Source organism: Dipteris shenzhenensis, chromosome 17 (genome assembly GCF_047967505.1).
Source record: "Dipteris shenzhenensis isolate YYH24624 ecotype China chromosome 17, Dip_SZ_1.0, whole genome shotgun sequence".
Classification (NCBI taxonomy): Eukaryota; Viridiplantae; Streptophyta; class Polypodiopsida; order Gleicheniales; family Dipteridaceae; genus Dipteris; species Dipteris shenzhenensis.
Genome location: NC_141612.1, coordinates 45312553 through 45338449, shown reverse-complemented (window position 1 = coordinate 45338449; position 25897 = coordinate 45312553). Strand labels below are relative to the sequence as shown.

The 25897-nt window shown below is 44.1% G+C and overlaps 1 protein-coding gene across 3 annotated transcripts in view; it reads right to left on the bottom strand.

Annotated features, from left to right (window-relative positions):
• Nucleotides 1-1521: 1521 nt before the first annotated feature.
• The window catches only part of LOC147892178 (uncharacterized), a 180536-nt gene continuing 156160 nt past the window's right edge, over nucleotides 1522-25897 (bottom strand). For all 3 annotated transcript variants that reach the window (XM_087388266.1, XM_087388268.1, XM_087388267.1), the window contains exons 11-12: nucleotides 2215-2256; nucleotides 1522-2011 (exon numbers count right to left, since the gene is read on the bottom strand). In XM_087388266.1, the coding sequence (XP_087244392.1) occupies nucleotides 1850-2011; nucleotides 2215-2256 (204 nt within the window). In that variant the 3' untranslated portion in view covers nucleotides 1522-1849. The remainder of the gene's footprint in view (nucleotides 2012-2214; nucleotides 2257-25897) is intronic.

Sequence of the window (25897 nt, the reverse complement as noted above, 5' to 3'; positions counted from 1 at the left end):
GTTTTGGTAATAGAAGCCTTAAAATGTGTAGCTACTAATAGACTTCCAAATGGATGCACATTCACTCGAGTTGCTTTCTTACATACAAACCAATTCTTTAAAAAGATGGTGTTTTTCTGCACATGTATTTGAATAAAAAGACCATTTGAAAAGCAATCATTTGAGAAGCAAGCACTCCATACTGTATTTTGTCAATGTGACGGAATATTAACGAATTAAAATTGTCTTATTGGATTTGAATTTGTTTGACCACAACAAAAAATTTATTCCTTACATGTTGCAATTAGATAAAAATGGACATCAATGATTCAAATGACAAAGTGTTTGAATGATCAATAGAATTCTTTCTTTCAATGCTTGTTAACAATTGTCCTTTAGTAGAATGTTTAAGGGTCTAGATGCCTCAACTAAACCTCACCTAAACTCATTATAAAACCTAGCTACTCTAAGACATTGTTTTTTAAAAGAATATCACCACAATTTATATTATGCAATTATGCAAGTTTCCATGCACCAATATCTATATAAGCCTTAAATAAGTAAAAGAGCATCACCTAGCGTTACAATCCAAAGGATGCTTTAACATTTGTACTCACTTGGATTTGGAAAATAAGGGTTGTTTGTAATATCCTAGCCCTTTGTAAAGTGGGGTAAAGTTACAAGCATGTTTTTGCTCTAATTTGTTTAAAAAGTAATTCATGTGCAATAGGAAATATACATTTGGAACTTTGATGCTTGGAATTCTTTCAATTTGAAGGGAGAAAGAACAAAGGCGTTCTTAGTTCTATGTTCAAAAAATTGAGCATTGACTGGTTCTCACTTTCCTTGTTTTTCAATTCAACAAATGTCCTTTAAAACCACCCTTTCTTCATATAATTATTCTTACAAAAGAAAAATAACATAATTTTCTTTTAGCATTAATTTGATAGCATGCCTTGAATGTTGATTTGTGCAATCATTCTTTACCAAAAATACTTGCTTGGGACAAGTTCAAATGTCTTGTCTCTTCCAAAGGCCTTGCCATTCCTCCCAAACGATGATGCTAAGTGTGCTAGTATGCATGCATGCACATACACGTAAATCAATATTGAGGGTTCCTTACATCGATAATAGCTTTCCACCCATGTAAGTCGATCGTATATCGAATTTTCTTTTTAAGGGTGTGCCAACCAAAACTACACAACGCACTCTTCAACCTCGCTAGGTGAGGACTTAACCCAAAAATTCAAAGTTCCGATGCATAAGTTCTTGCTATTAGAATATAGAATATTTCATGCGCTCACTACTTACAACGAGAGCCGCTAGTATATGTAGTTTGTTCGTCTTTATTTCGCATATCATGGACACCTGGGCAACACAATTACAAAGGGTTCCCTTACCAATATGCCACTCGATTCATTGCCCCCTTCTCTCAACACTTTAGCCCATTAATTATGTCTTAGCTTTTCACCCTTCTCCTCCTTCCCCAACTAAAACCTTTCCAGCTAATGGAAATTGAATTTTTTGTTGAGCATGGGGACATACGTTGTGATTGCCAATCACCAATGATTCGGAGTCTGTTTCATGCTTGTGATGGGCAATTTTCATTTGCATTTCTTCTTTTCAATTAGCAAAGGATTTCTGACTAGTGATTGTACAAAGATGGGCTACCACTTCAGCTTCCTTTGTGAAATTGCATACATTCAAATGCATCATCAGATCATATATTGGAAATCCATAATCCTACCTTTACCTTATAAGAGCAAAAAGAATCATCCGAGTTGTAATGTCCAACTTGCAAGTGAAGAATTATGAGCTGATAATGCTGACATCAGATAATAAAACAGAAACTGAGCCTTTAAACAGGTTATTACAGTTCCGATTTGCCACAGGATTCTTTCTGCTTACCTAGCTGGAAAAGTTGTGAACCAAATTTCCACAGTTGACAACTCCATGAGCAACTAGAATCTGCTTTCAATGGTGTGCATATAGATTCATAGCTGTGCTGGAGATGTGGCGAAACAACCTGGTCCTGATTGTCCATCCAAAAATCCATGAGATGGGATCCAGAAGTATCATGAAACCCGGCAAGCCTTTCATGTTTCGAGTGTATCTTGATAGAACATAAAAATGGTAAGCTTGCACAACTACAGAAACTGAAGCAGGAAAGATCAATGAGAGCATACAACAAAAAAATCATTTCAACCCACAACATAGCTTCAGCATAAATGTTACCTTGAAGACCTCGAAGGGACAAAAATGTGTTCCATTGCATGCCTGCAGAATCACAATAGGAAATAAATCAAGGTTGATAGTCACTGAAACAACATTATTACAAGTAGATCTACCCACTCATCCTCTTTGAAATCTAACCCCCAAAAGGCTCCTTCATATAGGCTGCTGGTCAGACTAGAGAGTCAAAAAGGAGGGACATGACATACGTGTGCCTGGACACGTTGTCACTGCAGTCCCACTAGTGATGCGAACCCTCTATAAAACACGACTATTCTGCCAAATTCATGGTAAACTTGGGGCTTACGAGAATGCATCCTGAGGGTACATACAACTTGACTATCCCAATGGCTCAAGCCTCACCTGTAAGACTAAATGACTTGCACTGAAGCTGAGATTCATTGATATTGAATATCATAGCCTTGGATCCTCAACTCACAAAAGGACCGCATAGCTATCAAATGTATCTGTAATCCCTCAGTGGTATTTGAGATCAACACACAATCATTAGAAATGAGTGAGATAGGAATAAGGAAGTATGCCACTGTCAATTCTTGTCCACGCAAAGTATCCATAAAAGAGGTCATCTCCTCAAAGTAAAGCCCAAAGAGAGTATTGGATAGGGAGAATCCTAGTCTCATTCCAATGATTTTTCTCACGTAAGTTATGTGATCTTTTTGTGGGGCGTAGTTCAGTTTTTAGCAGAGCAAGTGGGAGCGAGTTAAGTTCCTCCTTGTGGGTCTAATCCTAGAGACACATACCTGCTAGTGTAGCCCAAGATCCAGCAGCAGTTCCAAGGCCCTTGGGCACCAGCTGGTGGTATGGGACGCTAGGCTGGTTGGATGATGTGCCAGAAGCTCAGCTCGTGGTCCCAGATTTATGAGTCCTTCATGCACGGACATCATTGTTGGGTAGTGAGCAAGCCTACCCTATTCTAGTTGTTTCTATGACTGTTTTTTGTGCATGTTTGCAAGTCCGGATTTTCAGCAACTCCAAGACCTTGTCAGTTGGTATCAGAGCCAACTCTTAAAAGGAGAATTTCTGTAGGTGGAGTCGTTGGCCAAGGATTTCTCCACGTATGCACAAATTCACAAACTGTAGATCTCCTACAGGTGCATATGAGTTTGTCTATCAGGTCTGGGGGGAAATTTGTGTTAAGAGGAAGGAAGGTAGGTCCAGTGTGAATTGTGAAGAGAGAACAGGCAAGGGATTGAAGTCTACCAAGATTTGTAAGGATTGGGTGCAGTAGCTTGAAATTCTTAGGGAATTTAATTTTGGCTGCAAGAAAGATGTCGTTTTTTCACCTTGGAGAGAGAAGTTTTTTTATTTTCGAGAAAACAAGCGGAGAAGGCCGATTTAGGGCTAGGCACCTCTCTATCAGGCTACATTCACACTTAGGAGGTTCGTCGCCATCTCCAGATTTCACAACTTTTCTAAGTGGGCCTAGGTTAGGCTAAACTGGAGAAGAGACTCCGAGAAAAGGAAGAAAATGCCAACTCTGGCAAAGTCGGGCTAAAAAAACACAATTCGTTTTATTGGGGGCTAGCTATTCTAGGATTTGCCTACCAGCTTCCCTGCTGCCCTTTACAGTTTTCCATCTTTGCCCTCTTGCAAATCAGGTTTCAGAATTCGTTTTTGATTTCAGGCTTCCTATTAGTAGAATTCTAGCTTCAAAACAGATTTTCCCTACTCAACAAAGGGCGATTTCAGCCTTCTCTTTGCCAGACCCCTTTAGGATTGGTTGGTTTGCAGAAAATTGCTATAGCTGATCAGACTCTCAAGATGAAATTCAGGGTATTGATCATGGTATGAGGTTAGCAAGAGGTGACTATCAAGGCATATATGACGATTTGGTTACCAAGGTCACTTTTGGAAATTTTCCAACAATGTGGATGCGAGATTCGCAAGGATTGCCTTGAATCATGACCAGTTTGTTTAACAGATCAACGCACTTCAGACTTTAGTCCCATTGATAACAGATACCAACCAATCTCTCCCTCATGTTGATGCTATGGCTTCCGTGTTGGACCCCAATATTACTCCAGACCCTTATTCTGGAGATCAATAAGCCAAAACCAAGGAGGTTGTGGACACCTGGCGACATAGGTGGCAAGTGCACTTCTAGTTTCACCCCTACTCGATGACGAGAAAATTCAGCTTGTAATAGGTTATCTGTCAGGTAAAGCCCTTCTTTGGTGGAAAGAACTGCAGCTGCAACCCACCAATTGGGCTGAATTTGAAGAAACGTTCAGAAGAGAATTCCTTAAGGAGGAAGACCAGGATATTTTGGGCAGGATTAAGGCTGTTGATATGACCAACAAAATCTACTTTTGAAAATTATCTACACAAGTTTAGAGACTTGCTAACACGAGTAACATTTTGTTGGGATCCTTTTTCGATGGAGTATTTGGTTCTTGCAAGCTTCACATCAAAATTAATAAAAGTACCACTTTGCAGGAGGCCATAACCTATGCGCGCATATATGATGACACTATGACCTCAGCAAAGGGAACAGCCACTACTGATATAGGTGAGAAGAACAAAAGAAAGTCCTTTCAGCAGTTTTCAAGCTACAAGAAAAGAAAGTCTCAAGACAGCCCTCCCAAGAAGAAGAAAAATTCAATGAAGAGCAACAAAGACTGCTTCCTATGCACGTTACGGCTGAAGAAAGAGGGGCGTTGCTTCATCTGCGAGAGGAGTGTGGACATTCAAAGTCAAAATGTCCGAAGTGGCAAGGATCCCTACGAGAACAAGGAACAAAGCCGAAACCAGGACCAGAAGCAAAGTCCAAAGCTGCGAACCAGACTTTTATGGCAAGTATTTCCATAAACGTTATCACTTGCCCTATTTCTTGTAATTGCACTTTGCACTTTTAATTCTACATTGTTTGGACCCTATGACCTTTTTTAAGCCTATGGAGAAGTGAGGGATCAACAAGTACATGGAAATTTCTATAGACACCACAGACTAGTAACTAGTCTCGGCCAGCCTAGCACAAGCCCTCAAATTGGAACCATGCGAGATGGTCACCCATCACACGGGTCTCCAACTTGAGTTACCGGTTCTAGATTCCTAGGCGTTGGGTGCAGCGTTACCACGGTTTAGTTTTCGCCTTTCCAAAGTACTTCCATCCATGAGCATTTAGGTGACATCGGGGCTAAAGCCTTCAGGGTTTGTGAGATCCCAGAGATATTGGTTGCTCCTAAAAACCCTATGTACGTCTCCAAATCATCATGTAAAGACTAGTGGCAATTTGTCAAAAAATGTGTAAATAATAACAGCATCCATATTATTGGGCATGTGGTAGTCTCTTTTATTTCTGAAAGGAATATTTAAGGGAGTTTGTTTTTTTCTTCTTGGGAGTCATCATCTAGTTATCCCCAGCGTACCTTTGATCCGTTGAGCGAGAGCCCTTCCACACGAGGCTCCCGGATCACTATGGCCGACCTTTGAAAATGTCTCGGGGCTCAAGTGATTCACTAGCGGAACGTTCTGTCAATCGATGAAGGTTTTGGTGACAACACTCGGAGATATCAGAAGTGGGAATGCTGACATGACTAACGAGAAATCATATGAAAAACATGATCGCCTGCCAGTTCCATGGGGGAGTAGGGCATCTGAAGACGAGACGAGCACAAGATATGAATTGAGGATCTCATATCTCTTTATCTGGACAGCTCTCACAATTTTGTTAATTACAAACTTGTGCAAAAATTGGGACTATCACGACACATAGCAATCACACCTACGAGGTGTTGCTTCCTACAAGGAAGTAGTTTTGGGATCGCAAGGTTGAGGAGCTTCCAATCCAGATTCAAAACTACAAGGATGTTTTGACGTGCTATGCAATACACTTGGATCATGTGGACTTGTTACTAGGTTTAAAACCCACGATTGTTAGCTTGGTTGGCACATACAACTTTTTTTAATCAAGGCACTCAAGCATATATACGTGTGACGATCTTCATTCCTCTTAGGGACCTATTGAACAACGATGCAATTGCAGAATACAAGGGAAACATCTTCTTATGTGTGTTCCAGTGTATATTCATTCCACTTTCTTCATTTGTTGTTTCTATTCATGACAAGAATGAATTAATTGTGTTTGAACACAACGAATTAAAAAATTGTTGAGTGACTTTAATTATGTATTTCTCAACAAACTCCCGGTAGGTTTACCTCTAGGAGGACAAATTGATTGCGCATCCATAATAGTTGGGTGCCGACAACTTTCGCCGGCACTTGGGAATAATCTGGCATTTGGCTTGGCTATCGTCTAGAGAAAACCTCACTCAAGCCCAAAGGTCCGAAGGGCAAGGCAAAGCGGCTAGGTTTGAGATGTTTTGCCTTCTTTTTTCTCGTGCTTTGGGTAGTCCTGTCCATCCATCGCATAGATTCAGTCCAACTATGAGTATTCCACCTCTAACCGACCTTTAACTCACAAAGGGCAGTATAACTGACACTATTATTTCACAACAACTGAAATACAGCCGACATGTACCATTGCCATTGCCCACACACAATACTTAGAGCATATAACTTCATAGCATAGCATCACTGAGCCATACAAAACAAGGGAGGCTAGAATGCCCCTACTCAAAAGCATACACAGTGACATCTCTTGGCCCCAACACTTGGCGCCCCTTGTGGTATTTATTTATTTACTGGTTAGCTCAATACAAGGGACTAACTTCATGAGCTCACCCACAGGTGCAACCTAGTACAATGCCAACCCGTGGCTGTGCCAGTGACCAACTCCCATTCCTATTCTCTTGGTTCTCTTCAGTGGCCATATATATCACAAGCAGAACAACCCAGCATCATGCCAAGCAATGCATCCACATAAATCAAAGCCATTACTGAGCCCAAGGCTTGCCACTGCACCCCCAGGAAGAGAATATCACAACCACTGCCCCAATCCTCTCCCGGGCCAACGGCAGGGCATCCAACCTTGCAGAAACTCAGCAGGAATGACAGTAGCACAGAGCAGAAGGAGAAGACAAGAATTCGACCAAAAAACGGAGCAACACCCAATCACCTTCCATGAAAACCAGGTTCCTGCAATGCTTATCTGCAGCTCTTTTCCGCTTGTCCTGACTGCGTTGAAGGGCATAACCTTTTCATACGCTGTCTGCAAGTCTTCCACATACTCATCAGCCACAAATATCTTCTCTTTTGTATGCAAAATAGGAGGAACCTTTCTCACTCCTTTCACTATTTCAAACGGTGCCTTACCTATGGAAGAATGCACTGTACTGTTGTATGCATACTCAATCAGCAGCAAATACTATTCCCATTTAACTTTGTGCTCAGATACATAACAACGCAACAAATCCAAAGCGGTAGAATTTGCCTCTTCTGATTCGCCATCAAAATGTGGATGATATGAAGATGAAAACAGCAATGAGGTACCCATGTTATCAAACAAACCTCTCCAAAACATGCTGGTCATCTGTGGATCTCTATCGCTCACAATAGACTCAGGGATCCCATGATACTTGAAAACAAACTTCAAGAATCTTTTGCCCTCTGCTCGGCTGTAATCTTCTTCCTTACTGGAATGAAGTGAGCCATCTTGCTAAATCTGCAAATTATAGTCCCTATGCCATCATGACGAAAAGGAGTGCAAGGGAGATAAAAAACAAAATCCATAGCAATGCTCTGCCATGGTCTATCTAGTATAGGCAAAGGCTGAAGTAAACCGGGCTGCTTCTGCATGTCATACTTCACCTTCTGACTCATGTCCTCACATAAGCCTCAACATCCTTCCGTAGAGAAGGCCAATAAAAGTAGTGCTCCATTGCTTTGATTGTAGCCTCAATACCCCTATGCCCTGTATGCGGTGGGGCATGACTTTCACTGAGCACCTTATGCCTCAATGGCTGTGTCACACAGCTTACCATGCATCATCATGAATCCCTCCTTGAGTGTATAATGATCATGCCGATTGCCCTCCATAAGCTGATCATAAATACGTGCAAAAGCATCATCTGTAGCATACTGCTCCTTCATGGCATCTAGCTCATTGTGATAAGCAATAGTAACTGCAGATACCTGTGATTTCTTGGACATAGCTTCTATAGTGGCCTTCTGGAAAGTGCATCAGCCACTACATTTTTCTTTCCAGCCACATGAACAATCTAAAAATGAAAAATGGAAAGGAAGTTCGCCCATCTCATGTGCTTCTCTGACAACTTTCTCTAAGTGAGAAAGTATCGCAGCGATTGGTGATCAGTTTGCACATAAAAATCAGCACCTAAAAGATAGTGCTTCCACACAATAAGAGAACAAAAGGCTTTCGCAAGTCTAGCAAAATGATAACAGGATCAGAGCATAAATTTTCTTTCAGCTCATTGAATGCTGCAATTTCCTTCTTTCCCCAACAGAAAGGCATTGCCTCCTTCTGCAAAGCATGTAAAGGTGAAGCTATCTCAGCAAAATGGTGTATGAAGCGCCTATAGTATGAACACAAGCCAAGAAAACTACGAACTTCATGTAGGTTCTTCAATGGAGGCCAATTCTTGATTGCTTCTATCTTGGCAAGGTCTATCCCGCGAGATGATGTGTCTCAGGAAATGTATCTCTGGCATGAAGAACTCACTCTTTTTAGTGTTGACCAGCAACTTGTGTTTCCTGAGCTCTGCAAATACAACTGCCAAGTGTTGCCTATGCTCCTCTTCATCGTTTGAGTGCACAATAATGTCATCAAAGAATGTTTCCACAAACAATCTGTGCTCTCTGAAAATGCGGTCCATCATGCAATTGAAGGTGGCAAGAGCATTAGTCAAACCAAATGGCATGACAAGAAGCTCATAAAGCCAAAAGTAGTCCTGAAGGCAGTCTTGTGTACATCTTCGGGCCTGATTCGTATCTGATGATAACCACTCTTCAAGTCAATGCGACTGAAGATGGCTGATCCCTCTACTAAATCCAAGATGTCATCAATGCGTGGAATAGGAAATCGATTCTTGATAGAGATTTTATTCAAAGCCATGTAGTCAATACACATTCTCCAAGATCCATCCTTCTTCTGTACTAGTAGGACGGGAGAACAATATGGAGAAGAGCTTGGTTGAATCAGCCCCTCCTGTAGCAATTCATTCACCTGACACATCATCTCCTCCTACTGTGCCGCACTAACCCTGTATGGTGATCGGTTCGGTGGAGAGCTTCCAAGAATGATGTCAATGGTATGATCCTCTGCCCTTTCAAAAGGTAACTCCTTTGGGGGTTCATTTGAGAAGCAATCTTGAAACTGAAATAAAAACTCAGTTTGCTTTTTTTCCCGCTTGGATAAATTAGATTCATCCTCTACTAGGTTTCTTTTCTTTTACAAATATCAAATATGCTGAAAGATGCTTTTTCATTATGGAAGAAATCGCCGAAGCGGATACAAATGGGACTGATTCCCCTTTCATGTTTACATCTATGACTTGGGTTTTACCCCTATAAGTCAAGGCAAGCTTCTTATCATGTGTATCAATTATAGCATGAACACGGTACATCCCAACAAAACATCATAAAAATCCTCATAATCCACATATCCTTGAATGTGAATCTGTAGCTTCCCTATGATAGGAGTGACAAGGGTACGAGCTCCGGATTAGCCATGTTGGCCTCACAAAGAGGGCCAATCTCCTCTGGTCAAAGACCCAACTGAGCTGCAAGTTCAGAAGTTATGAAATTTGCTTTGGCCCCCGAGTCAAAGAAGTACAGACAATGTTGATCTCGTAGCTTGCCCCATGCTCTACACATCTCTGTCTTCTTCTCATCATGCTCACCCCCAATGATATCAGGAATGTGGCCAGCACTTGGTTTGGGTTTCTTGCCTCTGGGGTCCTCTTTTGTGCCTTGATTAGACTCAGCCCAAGTTGCTGCAGATTCTTTTCTTTTCTTGCTAGGACAATCTCCTGCCCTATGACCAATATCTTTGCAGAGAAAACACTTCCCTTCAGCGAACATTCCCTAGCATTCAAGTTATGCCACTGAGTCATGACATCCACTTCAAATGTAGTGGTGAGCCATGTGGCTGAGAATACCTTTTGAAATCAACCCATGTAGCAGGTGTCTGCCCCAGAAGAAGAAGACTAGACCACCACTGCATCGCATTACCTTTGAGGAATGTGGCTGCCTTCCTGATATTCGAGGACTCTCTTAAGTAACCTCCAGCAAAAGCCAAGTCAAATTGCTGCAAAAAGTTAAGAGCCTTCGTCCTATCTGCATGTCCATTACAGGTCTCAAACTTTACTGCTGCCCCCCCCTCCTTGTAATCCTTCATCTTAAGCCTGGGTTGGAGATGATCATAGCCAAGGGGCTGCAAATAGAGAGGCTGCTGTCCTTGGGGTCCTTCTGGAACCTGTAGAGCACTCCCCACAGCTGGATTTGGTGGCACAGGTGGTACTGCTTGAGTGTGAGACACCGTGGGACTGCCTCCCTGCATTCTAGGCTGTATCCCCACATTAGCATACAAAGAATTTGGGGCTGGCTGTGAGGTCATGGCCTGAAATATAGGTCCTCCTCCAAAGTGAGTTGGCTGAACCACATACTATGGTTGGGCTTGCTGCCCTTGCTGCACATTCTAAGCATTGCTACCATGCTCATTCCCATTTGGTCCTTGCCGTTGTGGCACTGCAAGTGGCTGTACCACCGATGTCTGTGGCCTTGGTAGTGGCTGTCCCACTTGCATTTGTGGATCTTGTATGGGCTGTGCCTCAGAGTGAGCTGAGTTAAAACTTGCAACACAGAAGCCATCTGAGTTTGCATAACTGCCATAGCATTTGGCTGTACACTTGGGTCTGCACCCAATGCAACTGTAACTTGGGTCTGCACCCAATGCAACTGTACCAACACAGTTATGTACTTGTCGAGCTGGCTGCCCCAATGCATCAACCTGAGTATTCTGCCCTTCATGGGCTGCATCTTGCACTCTTATCCCAGGGTGTGCTCCCCTTATCTATTGCTCTCGCTCAGATTCTGAGTCTGCATCATAATCAACCCTTATATGCTCCATATCAAAGGCAATGGATGGCTGTACCAAGAAAAATCAGCTGATACTTTCTCTGCCCAAGCTGCCCAGGGACTCCTCTCGATGATTTGATGAGGGTCTCGGCAACGGAACCACCGTAACGAGCCTTTAATTGGCAAAGGGCAGTATAACTGACACTATTATCTCACAACAACTGAAATACAGCCGACATGTACCATTGCCATTGCCCACACACAATACTTAGAGCATATAACTTCACAGCATAGCATCACTGAACCATACAAAACAAGGGAGGCTAGAATGCCCCTACTCAAAAGCATACACAGTGACACCTGTTGGCCCCAACACTTGGCACCCCTTGCAGTATTTATTTATTTACTGGTTAGCTCAAATACAAGGGACTCCCTTCACGAGCTCACCCGTAGGTGCAACCCAACACAATGCCAACCCGTGGCTGTGCCAATGACCAACTCCGAGTGCTATTCTCTTGGTTCCCTTCAGTGGCCATACATATCACAAGCAGAACAACCCAGCATCATGCCACTCAAAGCCATTATCGAGCCAAGGCTTGCCACTGCACCCCCAGGAAGAGAGTATCACAACCACTACCCCAATCCTCTCCCGCGCCAACAACAAGGCATCCAACCTTGCAGAAACTCAGCAAGAATGACAATAGCACATAGCAAAAGGAGAAGACAAGAATTTGGCCAACAAACGAAGCCTGTTTCAGCTCGAAACAGCCCCAGAAGATGGTTGAACAGCAGACAGCAGACTCTGGTAGGAGGGAGCTGCCCTTGACTGACTTCCAGCACCAGCAAAGGTCAAAAGAGAGAGCGTCCAACAAGCTGTAGCAAATCTGCCATGATCACGTCCACCAGAAAGGAGTTTTCAGCCCACAAACACCTCAGAATTCAGTGTGCCTTGCACCAGACAGAGGCCACGAGTGAGGCATCCAAGAGCATGGCCTCAAACGCAAGAAAGGAGAGCTTCTGTCGCAAAGAAAGTCAAGAAAACCTTCATAAAAGGCCCAGAATGAAGGCGTCCAAGCCCAAAGAGCATGCCAACAGCAGGAAACACAAGGGGACGAGAACTATCACGGAGAAAGCTTCGAAAATCGACTTCAGGCAACAAGAGGAGAGCTGCAAAAATCTGCCATCTTCAGAAGAAGACTCCTTCTGGTAGGCGAGAAGGCCCAAAACAGCAAGGAAGGGAAGGGTGAGGCTCCAAGGCCTTCCAGGTGCTTCCAAATGTGACACATAGGTGCCACAAGGCAAGCAGAGAGGCCACACATGCTCCACACACAAACACATGGCAAATGGGGCGTGGGATTTTAATGCCCCTAGGGGGGTCACTTGGCAAACCATGACCCTAATGCTTGGAACCAATAACCCTGGTATATAGGACCTCTAGTGGGTCAATTTTTAAAGGATGACCCCCGTGAACTAAACCAATGACCTTAGAAATTGGAACCACTCTAATAGTACTAGGAGTTGCACTTGTTGCACATGAAATCATAGGGTTCGGACATTAACTGATGCCCCTAGCCTAGCACCCCTAGTTTAGACACTTCACCATCACCATCACGTCTCCCGGAACACCACCTTATAGAATGAGTCGGTTAGAGGAGGATGAGTTCACTCAACAACTTTAAGACTCCCTGAAGATGGGGTATAGACACCTAATTAAATCGCCTTGGGGTGCATCGGTTTTATGACCTAAAAAAAGGATGATACATGGAGAATGTGTGTGGATTATGAAAGAATTATATAAAGTGACAATTAAAAATAAGTATCCTTGCCTAGATCTAATGACTTAATAGACAAATTGGCAGGCACAAAGTATTTTATCCATGTGAAACATATAGAAAGGACAGCCTTCAAGACTAGGTATGGTCATGACAAGTTCCTCGTATTACATTTTGGATTGACCAATGCTCTTGACCTTCCAACAAATTCGTTCCGACAATATTTGCGCAAGTTTGCGGTTGTGTTGTTGGCCGACATCTTGGTTTACAGCAAGACATTATCAAGAATTGTGCCACTAGGATACAAGTGGCAAGAGGTTAGTGGATGATTTGGAATGGTTTATTGTTCCGAAATGGAAAGATTTGTTAACCAGATGTGCCGGATCTTAGAACCCAAGAGTGTCATGATGCAGCTAGTATAGGACACCCAAGTGTACACAAGGCTTTGTCTTCAGAAAAGGATACTTTCTATTGGCCTAAGATGAGGGAATTTATTGAGAATATGTAGTTCGTTGTCGGATTTGTCAAGTGACAAAGGCTTAACGTCTAAGGAGCATGGGTCTATTACAGCCGTTGCAAATTCCAAGTAATAAATGAGAGTATTTCCATGGGTTTTATTACTGGTTTGCCATTAACATGCAAGGGTCATGATGCAATATGAGTTACCGTAGATCGATTCATCAATTTGGCTAGATTTTCACCCACTAGATCAACTATTAGAGTCAGCCAATTTGCTTAGTAGTTTGTTGACCAAGTATTTAGGTTGTATAGTATGCTAGCAAACATAGTAAGTGATAGGGACTCTAAGTTTACAAGTGACTTCTACACACTTGTCTTTGACAAGTAAGATACAACTCTCAGCTTGGGTTCCTCTGAACATCCACAACTTGATGTCCAGATAGAAGAGTAAACCGGTATTGGAATTTGCATTGTGCATATGTTTCCAAGAAACAATCTTCATGGGAAGAATATTTACCCATGATAGAATTTAGTTACAATAGTACAAGGCATTGAAGTATCGGTTTAGTCCTTTTATGCTTATGTACGGATTTCAACCTAAGTCACCAATAATGGTAGGATTCAAGGGAATCAAGAATAATGCTACAAGAACATTTCCACATAACATGCAAGAATGTTGTAGTTTGCCAAGGAGTCTATTAGAACTTAGAAGTGCCCGGGAATACATTTTAATAGACATCGTTCACCACGAGAGTTCTCTGAAGGAACAATGGTATATTTATGAGTTCCCAAGGAATCTAAGAGCTTAAGTACTAGTAAGGTTGAGAAATTATCCCCAGATGCTGAGGTCCATTCAAGATTCAAAGAAGAACTGGAAAAGTGGCACATGAACCAAAATTTCCTGCTATTGTAATAGTGCATCCAAATTTTTAATGTCAGTAGATTAAAGGAATTATTGGATGCTGAGGATCAGCTTGTTACTCGCAAGAATTTATAGAGGTTGAAAAGTTCACCTTTTATACCACATGGACCAGAGAGAATCCTTGGATTTCGTGAAAGATAATTCAAAAACCGGACAATCACTGGATACAAGATCAAGTGGAAGGATAGTGTACAGGAGGATTCTTCATGGGAGTCATTGACTACCCTTCAAAGAGAATTTACAGACTTTTTCATGAGCTCATCCGTGAGTCCTTAGAGGAGGGAAAGTATCTCATTTGCATGGACGGTATCTGACATGTGTCGGTCGCACAAGAATAGCTCGGGAAGCCTGGGGAGGCTTCGAGCTAGGCACTGATGAATTAGGATCTCTCGCTCATTCAGACGTACTAGACTCAACCTATATAAGGATGCTAGGGGTTCGGTTGTCAGTAGAGCAAGTGGCAACAAGTTAGGTTCCTCCTTGTGGGTCTGATCTTGGATCGTGTATGGACGTGTACATGCTATCTAGCATAGCCCAAGACCCAATAGTAGTTTCAAGGCCCTTAGCGCCACCTGATAGTACGGGACACCAAGCTGGTTGGGAGGTGGTTGGATGATGTACCAGTAGCTCAACTCGTGGCTTAGAAGGGACATCCCAAATTTATAAGGCCCTCACTTGCGGATGTCATGGTTAGGTTGCGGTCGACCTCGGTGACCTATGGCATCGCCTCATGCTATTCTCTGGTTTATTGAATCAGTATATCTTTGTATCGTCCCATCTCAATCAGATAGAGCCCAACACAAACCTGGTCGAGAACATGGATCAGCCATGTAAGTGGACCAAAGCTATGAACCTCCTGAAAAAGACAGTGATATCGCCCTCGGATCTCATAGTAGACTGGGCAGACACATATGAGTCGTGTTGTAGCTGCATGGGTCATCGTGAAACCTCGCCCGATGAACACTACCCCCAAATATGTGTAAGACTGCACTATCTCCACTGGCTCATCTAGATACATGAAGCTACGGCAACGATTTTCCAAGATTAACTTTCAAGTCTCTCTCTCTCTCTCTCTGCAGAACATCTCCAGAGCCTCTAGATGTATCTGCAATCGCTCTCCTAAGGATGATATGAGGACTATGTCATCTGCGTACAACAATATATGCACCGTCAGCCAGAAGTGAACCCTCTCCACCTAGACGATCTACAAAGGATGCAATCTCAGCGATATAAAGCCCGAAGAGAGTCGGTGAGAGAGGGCAGCCTTGCTTCACTCCGATAGTCCTTTTCTTTTCATTGTTACATCCAGATGTATTTGATTATGTATGATCGACTTAGGATTCAGCACGAGTGATGATGCTCGTTTCAGTAGCTCCACCCTTACTGCGATTTGTATCAGGTTTTCTTTCAGCCTCATAGACCCATCAGTCTTCCGAAGACTCTAATAAAATTTCTTTCTTTCTTTCTTTTTTTTCTCAACCCAATCTGATAGACCTCCGGAGCACGTACTCTCCCTCTAATGGACTCATATAGACTCATAACCCCCCAAATCGTGTGTGTGTGTGGGGGGGGGGGGGGCGGGGAGGGATACGGATCATCCCACTCCAGCTTCATATTCGGTTATTGTGAATAATGTTTCCATGGGGAGTGCCTTTTACAAGCTCAAGTGGGCACTGTTTGCAGGTGCTTGCTTTGAATGCAAGCAATTTGGACACATGGCTTCACAATGCCCTTCTCGAGCTCCACGGATGCCAGTGCAAGCTGAAATGGTTCAGCCTTTGAATAAGAATGAAAATGCCTCTTCTGTGGTAAAAAACAAAGGGATCAAACAGTTTTTCTTTGTTCAAGACAAAGGCAAAGCCCCGGCTGCCTCAAATGGTAATGCTTCTTTTCCTGTGCCTTTGTCCTCTCCACCTCAAGGGAAGGGGGAAAAATTTTTGACTGATGGATGGCAAACTCCTCGCAAAGTAATCTCCCCCAAGCGACCTTTGCCTTCTCGGACTTGGAGTGGTGCATCCTCTCATGGGAAAACACCTGCTGAAAACTCTGGTGTTGGCTTGACCTGGGCTGCTGTGACTGCAAATTGGACCTTGTTTCCTGAAGAAGAAGTTGCTTCACTTTTGTCCTCTCCTCAGGCTGATGCTTCATCCCAGGGCAGAGGCCCAGACATCCCGTTAGTTGCTGTACATACTTGTCCCATAACTGTAAATATGCTTGATCATCTGAAGTGTGTTACTCTCAATGTACAGGGAATGTGTGATGGTCGCAAATGGAGACTGGTTTGGATGTATATCAGGCAATTGCAGCCTGATATAGTTGCTTTGCAAGAGCATAATCAGCATATGTATGCTGGTCAGATAGGCCATTTTGCTGGTTATGATATCTTCTATACTGGAGAGCACTCCTTTTCTGGTGTGGCTTTTTTGGTAAAGCATGACCTTCAACCTGTTGTGGCTCTCAATGATCGCCATGGTAGATGGATAATGTATTGTTCAATGCCTTGTTCAAGGGAAAATTTTTTAATTTGCATCGGTTTATGCCCCCTAATATTCTCGTGATAGAGCTTTGATCTAGGCTGCCATGCATACTTATCCATGGCAACAACATGCCTTCATTTGTGGTGACTTTAATAATGCCCCTCAATCGGGTGACAACACCTCAGGCCACACTCATATGTTGGCTTCTGAAACACAGGCATGGTCTGATTTTTTGCTTCAGTTGCGCCTGGTTGATCTCTGGAAGGAATTACAGCCCATGCTTTCGGGCTATACCTTTCAGCATAATGCTCAATCTTCTTATCGGGCACGCTTGGACAGATGGTATCAAGTTGATCCACAGCATTGTGATGCCTTTACGTGTCAAATTTGGGTTGATCATGCTTTCACACATTCGGATCATGCTCCTCTTTGGTTGAGGCTTTCCTTAATGGATTTCCCACTGACAGATTGCCTTGCCGAAGGCTTTTGCTGATTAATAATAGTTATCTGGCAATGCGGCTTGCATTTTTTCTGGGGATATCTCTGATGAGTGGACTCTTCGTTATTCGGTCCGCTAGGGATGCCCTCTCAGTGCTTTACTGTATGCCATTGCTACTCATCCTATGCTGCAATATATTGATCATCTTGTGGCTATAGGATCACTTCATGGCTTGGAATTGGATGCTAATCGCAGCATGGTTGCTCAAGCTTATGCTGATCATTCTTTCTTTACCCCGAAGAATACGCCCCATGATCTTGGTGCCTTGATGCAGGCCCTCTCTGTTTATGGTTTGGCAGCTAGTTTTCATGTTAATTTTCAGAAGTCTAAGCTGCTCTCTTTGCATTCCAAAGACTGGCATAGTCTATTATGGCCCGGGGATATCATTCCACCCACTCAGTTTGTTCGTCATCTTGGTTACCCTTTGGGGTGGGAACTCACTCGCCGACAACAAACTGATTGGGTTTAGGCTAAACTTCGAAAAAAGCTTGAGTATTGGAAACTGGCAACCTGGCCTTTGCACGTTCGTCTTAGAATAGTGCAGTCCATCCTTGTGGCATATATTCAATTTTACTTGCCATTGATCATGTTTACTAAGGCAGATCTTACATCTTTCATGTCTGTCTTTATGGAAATCTTCTGGCAATCCAAACATGGTACAAAAAGTCTCAGGCTGCTTTCAATGCATCACATTTGTTCTCCCAAGATGCATGGTGGATTGAACATCACGGATATTCATGTGCATATTCTTGCCTATAGGGGAAAAATGTTACTCCAATTTCTGCAAGGTGATCAGCCTTGGGCTCTAATGACTAGGACTCTGGTCGCTCATATCAGTATTTCTGTGTTTGGTCATTGTCAACTCGATCAATGGGATTTCTTTTTTGGCTGCACTGATGGCACTTTGCCTTGCTGCCCTTTTGTCTCCTGCTTGCTTCTTGACTGGAAGCATATTCTTTCTCATCTGGAATGGAATGGACGGCAATCTTTGCTTGAGAACTCTTTGAGAGTTGAAAGCATTCACTGGTCGAAAGTCTTTCAGCCTCCCTTGGCTTTACAGGAACCTCGACGTTCCTAATTTGTCTCATTTAAAAGCATCACCTCGGTTGCTGATGCTATAGATGATGCTGGTACTGTGCTCCCCTTTTCTTTAGCAGCCACTACATATGGATTGGGCTATCATTGTCGTCCTTTGTGGCGACAAATTACTTCTATGCTTTTGCCTTTTGTTCCGATTCCTCCTTTGGAACTCCAGGACCGGTTGGAAGATTGCACTTTGACTTCTCCAAGGTCCTCTTCTCGTCCTTTGAGGCTATCTCAGATTACTGTACCTGCATTGTACAAAATCCTTTTGCCTCAACCTTGGGTTTTAGAGAGAGGTGATTCTATTTGGCGAATACATCGCCCAGCCAAGTGGTGGAGGAAAAGATTACAGCAACTTTGGGCCTATAAAGTACCGCTTCGGCAACAGGTTTTCTTTTGGCGAGTTCTTTTGGGAGTGTTTCCATCTGGACAGCTATTAGCTCATCGACACATTGCTCCTGCACTTTGCCACAGATGTTCTGCTTCTTCGGAGACTGTGCCTCACTTGTTTTGGCATTGTCCGTGCTCTCGTAAGTTTTTTTATATGCTTTGACAGCACCTGCGAGCGAGATTCCCATCTGTTTTATTTGGGAAGTTCTTCTCGCTATTTGGGTTTCATCCATCTAGACCGGAGTTTCATCTTTTCTTCGTTTGGGTTCGCTATTGGGCACTATGGACTTTATGGACATATAGGAAGTGCAAAGTCTTTCGTGGTTCTACTTTCTCTCTGTTTGGCTTTTTTAGGCGTTCTCTGAAGCAATCTTTCTTTGATTGCTTGCAGACCCGCTGCATAAATCATGAGGTCTTTTTGGCATATACTAAAATTTTCAGTTGATGCAATTGTAACGCCTTATTTTGAGGTTGCTACTCATATAATATAATCAATCAAAGATTTCACCAAAAAAAAGTGTGTGTGTGTGTGTGTGTGTGTGTGTGTGTGTGTGTGTGAGAGAGAGAGAGAGAGAGAGAGGACCTCATCTTATTAAGTCAATGAGACACCTAGCAACATCTATAAGACAAAAAGTAAACTCAACCTACATGCTCAATTACAAGATGACATGAAGAAATGGCAAGGGGTAATGCAAACGAAATGGGCAAAAGATGTTACTCGAATGTTTAATGAGAAAACCAGCCTCCCAAATTGAGATGCTAGAAGTCCAAGTCGCCACTCTCAAAGATGCAAATGAGAAGTTCAAGGTAGGTGCACGTTGGGAGGAAGGGGAGCTTCAGCCACCTATCCAAGAAGAACTGAAACTTATCAAAGAGTAAATGAAGCAGTTCAAGGGCACAACAACACCCAAAAAAGAGCTCATCTCTAAGACTTTGGAGGAAGAAAAGAGATGCAATAGCAAGGCTATGAGTGTACTAGTAAGAGGCCTAACAGTGGGAGATAACCCCCATGTCGGATGCCAAGGCTTTATTTAAAAGGATGGGCGTCAACCTCACCTGTAAATTAGCTTGGAGAGTGGGTAAGGCAGATTCACCGACAAGGCTCATGGTAATTAAGTTGCGGACCAAATGATAGATCCCCCTTCATGGATATGAGGACCACACTGAAGGGCACAAAAATCTATTTGGATGATGATCTCACACTCCTACAGCAAGAACACAGAAGGGAAGGGATACTGCAGGTTATATGGCAGCAAGGCAAGAAGGGAAATGGAAGCCTACAAAGACGGTAAGGTGCTTATCAGAGAGAGCTGAAGAGAGAAGGAAGGAGGAGTAGTGAACACATGACGGTGTCAAACCCATGAGATGAGAGCACACAATAAGCTGAAGATAGCACTCTGGAATCGCAATGGCACCCTCTGCCCGTCTGACCCTGGGGGCTTCTCAGAGACATACACTGAAAGAGACTTGATCTTCTACACTGAGACACGTGAGAGCCCTGAGAGAGGGCTGCCTACATTGACAAAATATACTTTGGAGTCAGCCCACAGGAGGGAATTGAGGGGAGAGAGTGGATACGAGGCTCCAGGGGGGTGGCTGCCCTTTTCAAATCACACCTGAGGCCACTCATATCTGTGGTTCGGAGAGAGGAGCATGCAGGACACATGTGGATATGAGTTCAGCTTCCGGATGCTCGACCTATCTTCATTGCCCTGTGCTATTTCCCTCCAAACACGTCATCCTATGCATGAGAGGTCATCATCCTATGCACAAGAGGTCACTACAGATGGACACAACCCATATGAGCTGATCTATGATGACATCACGGAGTTCTCTTGATAGGGAGACATCCTCCTACTGGGGGACTTCAATGCATGAACAAGAAATAGAAGGACTTTAATGCACGAATAGGAAATAGAGGGGTGGGCATGCTTGACATCACAGATGACAGAGATCCACACACAGTCCCGCAGCTAGATGCAGCTGAGCTCGGGACACTGAGGTACTCTATAGATGCACCACAAGTGACAGGAAATGGACGAAATCTTCTTGGAGCTATCCTTGACCTGATCATCTATAATGGTCTTCATAGATGGCCATCCTCTGGAGGACTCACTTGCTTCCCGCATGGCCGTGGGTCTAGTACGCTAGACTATCTACTAGGCCCACTAGACTTAGTCTCATGTATACACGACTTCGCTATACCCCCCCTGACTCAGAGCTGACCACTCATACTTGGCCTTTCATGTCTCTAGCACCATACTAGCTACAGGGAGAGCGCCTCCGCACGCATTCAGATCCACTTTGACCGTGCCCTTGACCTAGTGTACGTGAGTCACCTAGCTAGGGAGATCCCAACCCTACTTGGAGATTATATAGACATCGCCAGCGCCTCTGACACCCTTGTCTTAGTGGTACAGGACGCCACTACCAGATCCTTTCCCACGACCCTATCCATGCAAATCCGAGATGGGAAGATGCCTCCAAACCCATGGTTTGACAACGAGTGTAGAGAGGCGAGAGCCCACCTCACACGAGTGGGCTTTGGGTCACCTAACACCGCCTGAGGCACATAAGATCTTCCAAAAAATGACACGCTGTAAGAGGTAGGCCTTCCTCACACATAGGATGGATGAGATTGTCAGATCTTTCGGAGCAGGAACCTGACCACTAGATGGGGGTTTCTATTGGAAGGGAAGCCACCTATTCCCATCACTAACCCAGATGTGTGGCACACATATGCATGTTCCCTATATGATGCCCCAATGTAGACACCGCCAGATATGTCCTCTATGCCCAAGCCCATCACCTGTCACATGTTTACGACACAGCACATACGAGCTGCACTTTGCACATGGAGAGGAGGTCCTAGCTCTCGTCCTAGCACAAATGTTCAACCGGGCTATGTCACGGCTTCCCACCTGCTTGGAGCACCAATACTATCGTGCCGATACACAAAGACGGGAACCCTATGGAGACTGGAAACTACCGCACCCTCATGATTGGCCACGCTCTGGCCAAGATTTACGGATTAATTTTAGAGAGGGAGCTCAGCAGTCATATAGAGGCTCGAGGTCAGTGAGCACTAGGACAGGTAGGATTCCAAAGACAGCATGCTACCCTAGATCACAACTTCACTCTGAGGACTACCATTGCGAGATCTAGACACCAAAAGATACATATGTTTTGAACACTTTCGGAAGGCTTTTGACACTGTCCCACGATCCCGCATGATCAGGAGACTATAGGAGCTGCTGATCCATGAGACACTGATATGGAGCCTTTATGAGTCAATCTGAGGTAGAGTTTGTGCCCCAGGTGGTCTATTAGACTGGATCGAGAGTATGATCGGAGTGAAGTAGGGCTGCCCCCTCTCACCTCCCCTTTTTGGGCTTTACATTGATGAGATCACTTCCCTCATAGACCGCCTAGGAGGCGAAGGATTACCATTGGCTAATCTCATGATACAGATACTGCTATACACTGATGACATAGTCCTTATCTCATCCTCAGCAGAGGGGCTGCAGAGACACTTGGAGGCCCTAGAGGTGTTTTGCGGAGAGAGAGGCCTGGCAATCAACCTTGGAAAGACCAAGGTTATGGTCTTCAACACCTCACACGCAGTGCTTCGTCGATTCAGTTTCACCTATCCAGATGTGCATGTGGAGATAGTGCAGTCCTACACATATTTGGAAGCAATCTTCACAGGACCTCTCTTCACTATGACACATGCCACCCATGCACGACTCACAAGGGGATGGGGTTCTTTCGCACCATTGGAGAGACACTGCTTCCAGGCACACTTTCAAGATCCACTGACCGAGAGTGCTAGCTCTTCGATACACTAGTGCGACCGACTGCCATGTTTGCAGCACCCTTCCGGGGTTGTGATCTATCGATAGCAGAGTGGAGGAGATATGAGCGGCTACAAGTGACTATGGAATCTAGGATGATTAGGACCAAGCCCTCAATCTATCATGAGATAGTATAGGCAGAGTTCGCCACGACACCCCCTACAGATTGATGCCATCTTCCAGACAATGACATTCATTCATAGAGTTTGGGACCTACTCCATTGGAGACTACCGAGCCTGGCCTTGGAGTCATCCAGAAGATTGGCTGAGAGCGGGACGGACACATGGTATGCACGTATGGATGTGATGAGATCTCTGGCTCCTCTAAGTTTTACCTCTTTGTTTTGGTGGAGGATGAGACTAAGATAGATGAGGCGGTTGCCATCTTTAACAAAGTTTTTGTGGGGGTAACATGACTGGGGATGAGAGTCTAGAATGAGCTACCAAATCCGAGAATCAGACCCGGATTTGGAGCCGAAATTGTTGATGTGTGAGTTGGAGTTGGAATCCGGGAATGGCCCTCTGGGATCTTGGACTAGGTCTCCATAAATAAAACTTGAGAGATCCGAGAAATTCCTCGGGATAGAATTCCCGAGTGACTTCATATTTTGAAACTGCCACTCCCGTTCTATGTTGAAAACTTTGCGGGTTTTGGCTGTGGGACACATGCCACCAATTGGGAAGGCCACATGGCAAGTGCTGGGCAAGGGGGAGAATTCCACGAGAACAAGGAGCTCCATTTTTGGGAAGAGACCTCGTGTGAAGTTGCAAAAACAGAGATGGGAGCTCGAGGGGAAGGGTGGTAAGTTAAAAAAGACCTCCTTCGTGTATCAGATTGGGTTCTTTTGAAGTTCGAGAAAACTAGGCTCCGCAAGGTTAAGGGCAAGCAAAAAGTGTATGCAGAGTTATTCCCAAATACTATGGCCCTTTCCGGATTACAAAAGAGATTAATGCCAAAGCAAGGACTGACAATGCCTTTCATGTGAGTCTTCTAAAGAAATTTTAGGGACCGGAGCCTATAGAGCTAGTAACAGGAGCTCCACCAAAAGTGGACGAGTTGGAGAAGGTCCTTCACCCAGAACAAATTGTGTTTCATACTGTACGCAAAGGCTCCCAGGGCAAGGAATTTTACAAGTATCTTGTAAAATTAAAAAACTATCGGTATTGGATGCCAAGTGGATGTATGAAGACATGTCTGATCTTCCACAGTTTTTGGATATTTACAAGGAAGCTTTTCAGTCGAGATCGATTGAATAGAAGCCAAGGGGATGTCACCAAGTTGTCAATACTTCAAAGTCAAAGTTTTAATTGACCATTTATTTGATCATAATTAAAGAGTATTTCATTTATTTAATTATGTTCAAAAGGTTACATTTAATTGGTCAAAGTATTGACTTCGGTCAAAGATACTTAACTCGGTTAAGTAAACCTAACTCCGGTTAGGAAGACTTAGCGTATGCCAAGAGGGTTAATTGTGGTTAGCCAAAGAACCTCTAGCTACAGTCAGAAAGAGTTGACTTCGGTCAACAAGACTTGGCTTCAAAGCAGGCCGACTCCGGTCAACCTAGATCATTACCGACTCTGGTCGGAGAGTTATGGCATTAACTAAAGCGCCTTGACCCTTGGTCGAAGTCCTTAATTACAGCTAGAAGGGTTTGGCTTCGGTCAACCACAAAGCTAGTTATTTTATGTGCACATGTTTGCTTGGTGGGGATGCCCATAGAGACTAGGGTTAGTCTAGAATTTATTCCCATGCAAAAGCGCTCACGATTAATGGGTGCCATGGCTATGTGCGCTTTAATTAATGGTTGCAGGTTCTAAGAGGGGTTGATTGCCCAAGCGCTATGGAGGCCAGTGGGTAGCCAGGAAAAGCCCATGTGCCGAGGGCTACGAAGACTCTAGAGCTTTGCCCTTTGAGGCATGTAGCTAGAGATAGTTTAGATTTTTTACACTTGGCATGTTGCCAAAAGGAATGAGCTGAGAGCTCTGGTAATTTGGATTCACGTTTGAATTTCTGTAACACAGCTAAGCGCTGATTCCTGAACTCTTCTACTCAGCTTTCATGGAATGAATAAAGACCTTCGGGGGGGTCCAGCCTGATGGTTGTCCTAGGCCCTAGTGTGTTTTGTGAAAGAAAGAAAGAAAGAAAGTTTATTAAAGTCTTCGGAAGGCCGATGGGTCTATGAGACTATGAAAAACCTGATACAACAGTCAGCTGGTAAAGTGGCGCTACTGATCGAGTGTCCATCTCCCATATAAAGCAAGAAATGCATATCACTACATGACCAGATACAAAGAAAAGCAATCATGTACAGCCTCAATATCACTGTGGTCTCTCAACTCCCCCATCAAGGGTGAGGGAGCGATGTCATGAAATCTAATACTGAATGCTGCTGTCCCCCTGTGGCTGTGGTTTTGTGCTGTCTCCGGGCCCTATTCATGCGCCTGACAAGGGCGACAGTCACTCCGGTCGGTCGTGTATCCACCCTTAACATGGATGGGATGTCACCAAGTGTGATCTAAGCATCTCCCCTTTGCATAAGAACCTATAGCCAATCCACACAAGCCCACTCAGCGTCAGACAAATCAGGCCCCCAACATGGCCCTCCATAAATCCCTCCAGGGCGTACCAAGGAGTCAAAGAGCAAGCGTTTGGTCTGAAGGTCCTGAAAATGCGAGCGAAAGCACTGCCTCTCCAACCTGGCCAATGATGCATACCCTCGACTCAAATGAGCCTACATCGCCGGACTCATGGTGAAAATAGGTTGAAAAGACAACTCCCAAGTAAGTGTAGGAGGAGACAACCTCAACCAGTGACCTGTCAAAAGTGAACTGCTCCTGATGCTTCACAGCCCGAAAGGTGTTGAAGATCATGACCTTGGTCTTGCCAAGGTTGAGACCTTCAAGTCATGCGACTCACAAAAGGACTGCAGCGCATCTAAGTGTCTCTGAAGCCCCTCAGCTGAGGACAACAAGAGAACCACATCATCGGCATAAAGCAATAACTGAATCAGAGTACCAGTGAGGGAGGAACCAACCCCACCTAATGTCTCCATGACAGCTTCAAGCTCATCAATGTAGAGGCCAAACAAGGTAGGCGAAAGAGGACACCCTGGTTTGACCCCAATCGTACTCAAAATCTCTGCAGTCCACTCAGATCCTACCCGAACTCTGCTGGAGAGACTTTCATAAAGTGCCATGATTGCCCAGATAATCTCTTGACCATAACCGAAGTCCTACACACGCCTGATGAGACGAGCCCTAGGGACTGT